Genomic DNA, 10,948 nt, shown 5'->3' on the forward strand with positions numbered 1-10,948 from the left:
TAGAAGAGCCCTGTTAAAAGTCCAGACCTACAATTCAGTGTAGAATCCGTGGAAAGATTTAAGAAATGATGCTTTCAGATGCTCTCCTTCAAGTTGGACCATGAGTTTGAATTATTTGGCAAAGAAGAATTCAAATTCACACCGCACACAGATTTTTCATTCATTCATGAATCGTCTAAACCGCGCACTGCAAAAATAGACCTAAAAATAAGAATTTTATTTCTTGAAATTAAAGTATTTTTCCTTGATTTGAGCAGGTAAATAGGACTATTTGCCAATGGAATAAGATTTTTGCACTTAAAATAGGAACAACTCATCTCCATCATCTTATTTCAAGTGCCGTTTATCTAATTATCTTATATTAGGGGTATAAATACTCATTCCATTGGCAAATAGTCTTATTGACCTGCTCAAATCAAGGGCAAATACATTCATTTCAAGAAAATTTTACTTATTTTTAGTTCTCTTTTTGCAGTGCGGACTTATCGTTGAAGGGGGGTCATTAGCGGGAGGCGCACCCTGGACAGGTCTCCAGTCCAACACAGCGCTGACGACGGTGCACACACACACATTCGTGCACAAGAGCACTTTAGGCTAATCAATTAACTTAATGGACGTGTTTTCGGCCTGTGAAAACCAGAGAACCCAGGGAGAAACATGCAGATTCCAGGCAGGAAGACCCCAACAGGGGTTTTGGAACCAAGGACCTTCCTGCCTTATTGATTGTTTTTTTTTTTTGTGAAAATCCTTTTAAAATCGTTCAGTTTCCTTCACAATTACGCACTCCTTTGTGTTGGTCTGTATAATGAAAATACAAAATAAACACACACAAAGTGAAAATGTTTACGTGGGATGAAAGCTTTCAGCAATCTCTGCTTAAATTATTCAGTTTCGAGAAAATGCCACATCAATTTATCTATTTATCTATTCAAAAACACATAGCTGCTTTGAGAAACTGTCGGTTCAGAGCTTTCGGTTCCTCCTCCTGCGCAGCTTCTACTTTATTACTTCCCATCAGCCCTGATAGTTTCCTGCTTTTTTTTTCTCTCTCCCTCCCCCGCCCGTTGCTTCCTCTGTCTGGACCGCCTCCCTGCAGGCCATCCACGACATGAACAGCCTGAAGCGCTTTGTGCGGCAGGCGGAGATGAGTCACTACGCGCTGTTCCGCTGCTGCCAGTTCCTGCGGGGCTGCGGGAACGGCGACGTGCTGCTGCAGAACGCCCGGGCGGAGCACAGCGACCTGCCCGAGGCCTGCAACATCATCGCCGTCCTGGACGAGTTCCTCAGTGAACAGGCCGAGGCCTGACACTACGTCTGAAGATCCAGATGCAATCATCGATATTAAAAACAAATCTACTGTTAAATATGTGGAGGGGGTGGGGAATGCAGCAGCACATACAGGAAATGTAATTTATTAATTATGAGGATGGCGTTACTGTTGCTGAAGGATGGGAAGGATGTAAAAACTTTATAATTATCTGTTGAGTGTGTTTATACAGAAACTGAGAGGTAAATATTACTACTAATGCATGTAGAGACTACTAAAAAGAACTGATGTGCATCAGAACTTACGCTAACTGGGGTAAAATTATGTTTTTGCATATTATATATCCAGGTCGCCCACTAAGTTATTGTCGTTTTCTTTTGAGAATGACGCACAAATCACTTTATAGCATTGTTTGTTGTGCATGCCGGCCCAGTACCAGCACTACATTACCGTCTCATTAATTCCAACACTGTGTTCGTCTCTGTGTGTTTGAAGTCTTTTTTTTTTTTCCAGCTTTGGGAATGCAGTGTTGTAATTCTAGCGTAATCATTACAAATGTTGTCAAATGGGATTTTATTTTCGTGTTTATGTAAAGTTTATGGGATCTGCCTCAAGATTTATTGAGTTTATGTGGGTAAATAGATGTAGAAAAAGTCAAATAATGAAACAAAACAAATAGTTGATAAGTAGTTGTAACATGAAGCACGGAGAGTTCTTGTTAAAGTTTGTCCAAAGTATGTATTGGAGCAATATGGCTGTTGTTGGTGTTTGATCGTTAAGCTACTGATGTGTAAATGAGTTGTTTCTGCTGTTCACTGACCCGTGTGCAGACCTTTCAGTACGCGCAGTCCCCTGTTCTAAATATTTTTTTGTGGTTCTGTCTGCGATCGATTCAAATAAACCCTTTTAAACCGCACCGTGTGTGTGTGTGTGTGTGTGGTCGTCTTTGTCTCAGCAAACAGAGGTTGCACAATCTTAACTTTTTTCTGTCTGAAAAAACGGCTGCAGATGTTGGACAGAGTATTTTCACACGATTGTTTTGCACATTTTGAAACTTCGGATTATGTGCAGAGCAATCAGATATTTCATCTTTAAAAAGCCTTGAATAGTTTTGTTTTGTAACAAAACACTTGCAAAATTGTCAGCTAACTAACTGATTAGGCATAACATTATGACCACTAGCAGGTGAAGCAAATATTACCTCTTCATCATGGCAGCTCTCTGTGGATTTATAAGACGGGATGTGAACGTTTTCTCCTAGCGCTGACATATTAGAAAATGGGTCAGCCACCTTTAACACCCAAAGAGCCATTCTCACCCTCACTCCTACTTGATAAAAGGTGCTTAGAGGTGCTAAAAGCCACATTACTTTCTTTAAAAAGACCTGTCAGTCTTAAAAATAAGACCAAACATATTTTGTAACGGTTTTGAAAGATCCACAGTGTGTGTTCAAGCTTTTACAATAAGAACATGCAAATACTTCTCCTTGAAGGAAGCCTCCATGTTTGGGGAAAATTAAGAAAAAGCTTCACAATGATGTGAGAACTTTGTGTGCAGATGTTCCATTAAAAAGCAAAGAAAAACTGCTAGAATAAATCGCCTTTATCTTTAAAAACACTGTTGGGTTCAGTCCCAGTTCTGGCTCAAGTTTTTAAGAAGCGTTGTGAGGAGCCTAAGGATCCACATGCAGCCTCACAGATCGCACACACTGGTCATAATGTAACGCTCTGGCATTGGTGGCCTGTATTTGAGATTAGCTGAAAGGAAATGTGGTTGAGAGAGGGAGGAAGATCAGAGAAAACGGTCCACCTCACTACCAGCACCATCAACTAGTGAAGGTGGGAGAGAGTCCAGCTGAAGTCACCATTAGTTAGACTGACTGCTTTATTTCTATTTCTTTTTTTTAAAAGGTGTGAAATGATGGTCTGCTTGTTGTAGCAATTGTTCCAAGTATTTTTAAATGCTATATCTGCTTTAAAAAGGTGAACATGTTTTAAACATATATATATATATAAAAGATTTGACACTCATAAAAAGTAATAGATTTTTTTTATTTTAAAAGGCTGATTTTATTTTCATACATAAATATGATTAAGTAGACAATCACCTGCCGCAGTTACTGATTCACCGTTTCTCACTTCTCTCCGGTGCATGGAGAGCAGCGAGGGTTACGGCATGACCGGAGCAATCGTTATCGAGACATTCTCCCTATCCCAAACCCTGAGAACATATGAAATGTATTTAAATATTCTTCGGTACACTACAGAAGCAAAAAAAAAAAAAAAAAAAAAACAGAACAAGAAGAACAAACACAATCTGAAAACACATCTGTGTTCCCGCCCAAATCATTATTATTTTTACCGCAGCTGTAGTTCTCTCTAAAAGAGCAATATGTGTGCACAAGGGGGGGTAAAATGAAGCTGTGATGGTAATCTTGAATATTGCTATGATAATATGGATTATAACTAACCCACATTTTCCTTAAATCTTATAATTGTTCCCAGTCATAACCAGTGAGCTTTACTTTAACTTTAAAAGCTAATCTTGGCATGCAGAGCCCTTAAAATATAACCACCTACTGAATATTGCATCAAACCGTTGTTGTTGTTTTTTTGGGTTCTTTTTGTTTTTTGCAATTGCTATACTTTTGCCATTAGTACTGCAACGACCATTAGGCCACTATTGCACGGCTCTAGTTCTGATCCACAAAGTTAGACGTGTCCGTCCTCCTCCAGCTTCTCGTCATATCCTCCAGTAGGTTCCCTCCTCTGACTGCTCGTCTGCAAACAGCAGAAGGGAGAGCGGGTTTGCAGCTGAAGCACGTGGCGTTTCTCGATGCATTTAGAGGACGGCGGTAAAGGAAAGCAAGACAAACTCTACCTTCAGTGGGATCGCTCTTCTTCCTCAACAGATGGGACGGCACGTCGTAGACTGCATCTTTGGGGTGGGGTCAGAAATATATAAGCCATTCACAAAAACAAACATGTTTAGCGGTTATTACAAGAACGAGCCCCGTTATTAAACCGTAATTCACCTTGTTGTTCAGTAGGTCTCATGTAAGACGAAGGGAAGTCATACACGGCATCATGCGTTTGCGTTGAAGGGGCTTCACATATGGCTAAAGGTTAAAAAAAAAAATTCACATGAAGATAGTTTTATACATCTCCATGATTTTCCACTGGAACATCTGAGTTATTTAAAGCATGTCTCTACTTTTCCTGGCTGGTAAGACATCGTAGAGGCCATCTTGTCTTTGTTCTTCAGAGCAATCAGGATCCTCGGTGGGATTGCTGCAGTGGAGTTGTCTCCGCGGGTTCTGGTAGGTCGCGTCGTCGTCCTCGCTGTCCTCCTGGTCCGCGGGCCGACAGACGGACGGAGCGAGGATCCCGGGCTCTGAGTAGATGTGCTCCGACGAGGTGGAGAGAGGTCGAGCCGGCTGCACCTCCATCACGCTGTCGCTGCACAGGGAGATGCCGCTGTTCGCCCTCGCTCGAGGATCAAAGATGACACCGCTGAGGAACACAGACACACACACAAAAAAAAAAAACATGCATGTAAAAAAAGTCATCAGATCTTTAGTATACGACGAAGTATTAGGGACACACATGAAGAGAAAAAATATTTTTGCCATGATGAGATTAAACTCAACATTTCGAGAATAAAGTTGAAATGTCATGTCGACTTTACTCTCGACATGTCGACTTTAAAGTCGCCATTTCGAGAATAAAGTTGATATATCGTGGTGAGAAAAGAGCAACCGCGCTCCACAGCTGCAGTCTCTGCATTTTAATTAAGTGTGAAGGTAGTCTTTGCCGTGCTGCAACTGTATAATCATCACTACTGGAAGCGGTGGCCTACCAATAACGTAACGTCTTTTTCTAGTGATGCTTACCCGGGTTCGCAGTTCTGAATTTGAGATTCTCGAAATGTCGAGTTTAATGTCGACATGGCGACTTTAAAGTCGCCATGTCGAGTTTAATCTCGTCATGGTAAAAAAAAAAATTCCCTTCATGTGTGGCCCTAATACTCCGTCGTATTAGAATGAATGAAAACTCAGTCTGTTGAAAAAAAAAAAAAAAAACATACACTGATTTGAAAAAAAAAGAAAGTTTACGTGCCCCTTGAAGTTTTCAGACGTTACAATTTATGACTTTAAAGTCTAACACCTGAATACGCTTTAATCTACGGTATTAGTTTTCCACCACGCGGTATTTTTGCATGTAAGTTAATTGGATGACTTCTGGAGGCAACTGGTTTGATACGGTGGACCTGGGTTTAGAAGAAGAAGAGCATCCACAGTAAAAACACCATCAAGTTTTAAAGATTTGCTTTTGCACTTTCCAGACTTACACCCTTTCTTCCACTTTATGATTATGTACTACTTTGTGTTGGGCTGTCCCAGTAAAACGCCTTGGAGTTCATGAGACAGGAATGCATCTGTAAATGAGCCGCAGTACTGGACTTACTCCATGTCTTCAGGGTCAAAAAGTCCAGAAGAAGAGAACTGCATGGCCTGCCAAAGGTGTCCAACCCACTCCTTTCTGAGGGCGGCTGTCTCCGCTGCCTTCAAAACGCACAAATGACAGCACGTCAACCACAGGCTGGTACTCAGAATGAAAACCTGGCCCAGCCAGATCACAGGGACGACTCACCAACATCTTTTTCTTTCCGTTCGTCATGACGATTTCAAACAAAAAGCTCTTCTTGTCAGGTCTCTGCACCTCCCGCACCGACTGGACCTGGGCCGGGACATGAAAAGTTTGGTCATCAGTGACGGGAACAAATGCCAGGAAACCCAAGTTGGTAAAAAGCACACATGAGGGAGGAAGTACAGAGACAGCAGCTGCACCACAGTGAGACGCCGCATGTAGAGGTAAAGGTTATGCGTTCATGTTTTAGTTCACTAAATGCCTTGATGAAACTGGGCCAAAGGTTTGGAACCTTTACATCTCTGGTACTGAGACTATGGTCGTCCTGAAGTGTAACAGAAACAGGCGAAAAAAGACACAAAAAGAAGATAAATGCTAGTGCATTTCATATTAATATCCTCTTCTGCCCATCAGAGGTCAAGTTTAATAGGCTACAGGCTGAGGAGACAGAAATGGACATCTGTCTTCCTAGAAACACTTTCTCCAGCTAACTCTTGGGTTTTTTGTGGTATTCTCAGGCCAAAAGGGATATATTGTTCCTTAGGCATGTTCTGGGTATCTTTTGGGGTCTCCTCCTACTGAAACGTGTGAGGAAAACCTTTAAAGAGGCTCACAGCACCTCAGCTGACTCCTTTCAAAGGGTTGGCCCATCCATTATTATTATTATTATTATTATTATTATTATTATTATTATTATTATTGAGGATGGATGTAACAATAAAGCTAAACAGAAAAACAAACCATAACCAGGTCAACAAATATTAATATCCACAAAACATATTTCTAAAGCGATTTTTATATAATTTTTATAGAGTGCGGTTGTTGTTGTTTTTTCAGCCTTTTTTTGCATTTCTCTGTCGGTTGATTGTATATTAGCAGCAGTCTGTTCTGGGTCTTCTGCAAAAACTGCGTTGCAAAACTGCATTGGGTTTTGTATCGCAGCTTGAGGAAGTTCTTTTACGTATTTCAGTGGTTGCTGTTTTTTTTCATCAACGCTTTGCTTTAATTAGCTCCCTTTTTTGTGTGCGTTAGACATGTTTAAGCTCAGCATCATGGGAGAAACTTCCAGCACTAAAGTCAGGAGACTTTGTCAGCTATCAAAGGAAGTAATAATAATAATAATTATAATAATCATACATTTTATTTGAAAAGCACCTTTCATAACACTCAAGGACACCGTACAAAATTAAAACAGTAACACAACAGCAAAGCACCAATAATCTAAAGGAGAAGAAGAAGTGCAGTGCTGCAACACCAAGCTCCGATCTCATCATTAAAGATTAATCAACACTAACTACAAAACACTTCAAGTGGCCTTTCATCACACTCTGAGCTTTTTCACATTTTGCAACGCTACACGCCTCGATGTGTTTTAATGAGAAATTATGTCTGAGACCGCAGATTATTATGATAGGGAACAAAAAAATGATACATGCTTTTCAAAGGTTCCTACAAGTAGAGATCTGGGTTGCCGGTCCTTTTTCGCTGCCCTTGCTTAAGTAGGACACCCGTCCAGCATGATGCTGCCACAGCTATCTGTTTATAGCTGGTTGCATGCTGTGGTGGCTTCACGCCCCCCCCCCCCCCCCCCCCCTCCACCCCCCAACAGTGCTGCGCCACTCCGGCCACTAGATTCAACCACAGACGAAGTCTCAGCTTGTGAAGATAAAATCTCTTCAAATTTCACACTTGGGCTTAAGTTAGCTAAAAGCAGGGCTCAAACACCCGGGCCAAAAGGTCACAGGCCTGCGCCTCATCCCACATGGGCGCAGAGGGAACACGGTCTGATCGTCCTGTTCTAAAGAGGAAGCAGAGGGCGCCTACTCAGCACACAGGAGCACCAGCTCCCCACAGGCTGTGCATGCATAAAAAAAAGCTTTAGAAAATGTCCTCAGGGCACAACTGGCAGCTAGTGACCCAGTTTCCTAACATGGTATGGGTTTCCCTGATTCTGATGCGGTCCTGGGCAACTACCCTCGTGATCTATGTGAAATTTGGGCCATTGTTTGCAGATGTGCCCGACACGTTTCATTTCCAGAGGAAGGATCGAACACTTACATATGAGTGGACTCCATTTAATGGCATTGCTTGAGTAGACTAGGTTTTATTTAGGTGTATCATGGTTAAAGGGGTTGTATAGCATACCTCTTTTTTTAAAATCTATTGAAAATCATGTATTCATATTCCACCTCACAACTGTGCACTACATGGCTCTTATCTAAGCCACTGAACCCCAATAAGAGGGAAGAATGTGGGAGAGGTTTAGGACTCATTTTTGCAAGGCACTTTGAATTCAGACAACGCTCCAGCAGGCAAACTTTATGCAACTGCATACAGGTGAACTGCTTTTAGTTTTAAAAGAACAGCGCTTTCTAAAAACAAACATTTAGGGCATCTTTAAAAAAAGAAAAAAAACAAAATGTGTTGTTTTTTTTTCTTTAGCAAGTGGACACATTTTCCTTAGAGAAGTGAAAAGACCCACTGCATAGATTTATTCCTGTTAAAAATAATGTGTGATAGCTTCCTTTAACCCATTAATACATTTACCAATCAGTTTGAGAGAGATATGGAGCAACTTTTCTGAACATGTTTGGTTTCTGTTTCAAAAAAAAAAAAGAACTGGACCACAAAGATACTTTTACTTTCCACAACTGCAAATCAGCACAAGTTCAAAGTAGAAGAAAGTTAACGACTTACTGTGTAAATGTAGTAATAGCCTCTCAAATGTGACTGTGAATAAGAAACAAAATACAAGACAAGGTATCAATTTGATCAAATGCTTGTTAGAAATCAAAACATTAAGGCTGAATGAAACTTTTTTTATCTGATCGACATATATAGAGCCTAATACGACAGTGTGGTACTCACGGCGCTGCCGTTTTTCTTGGTATAAAAGAACAAGGTAGTGTTTTGAAGCCTGAACCAGTAGGTCACCCATCGAATCTTCTACATCCAACACAAGGAGAGAGCAGCTGGTGAAACCACGGCTCAGAACTGTTAATAATAAATCCCAGAAGCATCTCCAACTCACCAAAGTGTCCTTCCTTTTCTGCAGAAAGCCCTCGAACAGCAGCTTAGTCCCGTCGACAGACATTTCATCCGTGACAGACGACAACTTCACACTGTGGCCACTGCTGTGTCTCGTTACATTTACCTGGTTTGCGTGGTGTCACTTCCTCCTCGCTCAGGCTCACAGTGTCATTGTTTTAGACTCATTACTCACTCACTTCTCCATTCTCACTGACCAACGTCCTGCTTGGTGAGGAATAATATTTTGCCTTCACGCGTGAGTCAATAAATTAGCTCTACGGTTGCAAATCATAACTGTCTAATCACGGCTGCAGATTAGATTTGTTGGAAAAATGTTCAAGCAAGAAGGACTTAATTAGTTCAGCAATATTACAATTAAACCCAAAATACCACTTTTAATGACTACTGTAGTCTCGATATCGTTAAACCCCTTCATGACAAGCATCTTTACTTAGCAGAGCCCCATTTGCCTCCCCTGCAGCAAACATGATTCATAGCCAGACTCAGGCTTCTGACAGAGTACCTCAGGAGTTTTAGTCCTCCTAATGTGGCTAAAGACCTTTAATAAGTTTCCTGATTTGCGAAGTTACAACCACTTTTTTCCAATCCCATGGAATTCCCAACAGAGCTTGATTCAGGCAGCAGTGATTGTCACTCTAGTACCTTCTGACTTTTGACTAAACCAAGCTTCAATGAACTCTGACACATCAAACTTTGGGATGGTTGTTTTCTTTGAAAGTCTAGTCACCCATAAACTTCAGCTTCCTCAAAGAGAGTATGATATTTTCTTCCTGATTTGTCACTACCCATCCAGTTCTGGCTGCCAGAAGCAGCTCCAGAGCATCGCTGAGGCTCCATCAACCCTTACTGCCGTCATCCTTCATCATCCTTCCTCTATCCTCCTCGAGACATCCCAGAGCCACCGGGTCATAGAGTCTCAGTCTTGCGTCTCAGAAAGGAACCCTCACGTATTTTTTTTGCTTTCTTTGTGTAGCTGGGAGAAAACTTGAGGCTTTTTGTTTGTGCTTTTGGATAAGTAGAGTTCAGACATGGAGCTTTCCAGTGTTGAGTATGTGCATCACAGTGGAAACTAAAACCTTAAGAGCATTCATATCCAAACTTTAATTCCGGCCAACATTGTAAAGTGGAATATACTGCTAGGTCAAAAACAAATAAATACAATTAAAATCCAAAATTCTGAAATTTACAAAAAAAAATTCTAAGTAACAACAAACTAAGCAATATTTGAATTAAACGAATGTTTAAATAAAAAAAAGGCTTACAATTTCCAGATATTTTTGTTATTGTCATGGCATGGAAAATTACTCGGTCTCTTTTTAGCAACATAGAGGTGACATGGGTCAGCCTTTCTTCAGAAACACCTGCTTCATTTAGCCAAGTTTGATGAATGGGTGTATTAAATGTGCCTCTGAGTGAAAGTCGCCAGATGGTTGTGGTTCTAATGACAATGAAATAAAAAAAAAAACATGATTAATAAAACTTATATACCTAACATTTGCTATTTTAAGATTTAAACTTTTGTGCTGGTTAACTCTTCGCTTTGTGCACCACACCTCTCTTAACCATGTGTTCTTTTCATGCCCTGGTTTGAGTAATTTCTGGGAGGAAATATTTGGAGCATTATCTCGTGTATTTAATACCAAACTGCAGCCGAACCCATTCGTGGCCCTTTTTGGGAGAACTGGAGGACAAATCAAATTTAAGTACTGCTAAAAAGCATTCTATAGCCTTTTCTTTAGTGCTGTCATGTTTTTCAGGTGAAGTCATAGTTCACAGCGCGAGTTTCTGGTGCGGTGGAGTGATGGCAGAGTATTGGCAGTGACGGGTGGGTTTGTTTTTTTGTTTTACTGATATCGTAGTGTTTCACAAGAGATTTCACTTTGAAGGAAAATGTATTTTCCAGCTTATGTCTCCGTCTTGAGCGACTTGTCACGCCAGGGCCGGATTATCCATAAGGGCCAGTGCCCAGGGGCACCAACCA

The 10,948-nt window shown here is 41.0% G+C and overlaps 2 protein-coding genes and 1 pseudogene across 3 annotated transcripts in view; 1 reads left to right on the forward strand and 2 right to left on the reverse strand.

Annotated features, from left to right (window-relative positions):
* Window positions 1–102, reverse strand: part of LOC118566303 — a 13,623-nt pseudogene extending 13,521 nt beyond the window's left edge.
* c16h17orf75 (chromosome 16 C17orf75 homolog) overlaps window positions 1–2,183 on the forward strand; it is a 36,116-nt gene extending 33,933 nt beyond the window's left edge. The window contains exon 10 of the mRNA XM_036148176.1: window positions 1,097–2,183. Within this exon, the coding sequence (XP_036004069.1) occupies window positions 1,097–1,306 (210 nt within the window). The 3' untranslated portion in view covers window positions 1,307–2,183. The remainder of the gene's footprint in view (window positions 1–1,096) is intronic.
* A 1,704-nt stretch (window positions 2,184–3,887) lies between these two features.
* LOC105933023 lies at window positions 3,888–9,817 on the reverse strand. 2 transcript variants are annotated; one of them, XM_021321411.2, is made up of 9 exons: window positions 8,948–9,817; window positions 8,785–8,859; window positions 8,614–8,646; window positions 5,920–6,006; window positions 5,734–5,831; window positions 4,481–4,779; window positions 4,302–4,385; window positions 4,148–4,204; window positions 3,888–4,047 (listed from the first exon to the last, which is right to left on the reverse strand). In XM_021321411.2, exons 1-9 carry the CDS (start codon window positions 9,008–9,010, stop codon window positions 4,010–4,012), a joined length of 834 nt encoding a protein of 277 aa, XP_021177086.2. In that variant the 5' UTR covers window positions 9,011–9,817; the 3' UTR covers window positions 3,888–4,009. The 2 variants fall into 2 exon arrangements, with proteins under 2 accessions (XP_021177086.2, XP_012727843.2); XM_012872389.3 differs by having other exon boundaries at window positions 8,785–8,862.
* Window positions 9,818–10,948: the final 1,131 nt, after the last annotated feature.

Source organism: Fundulus heteroclitus, chromosome 16 (genome assembly GCF_011125445.2).
Source record: "Fundulus heteroclitus isolate FHET01 chromosome 16, MU-UCD_Fhet_4.1, whole genome shotgun sequence".
Taxonomy (NCBI): domain Eukaryota; kingdom Metazoa; phylum Chordata; class Actinopteri; order Cyprinodontiformes; family Fundulidae; genus Fundulus; species Fundulus heteroclitus.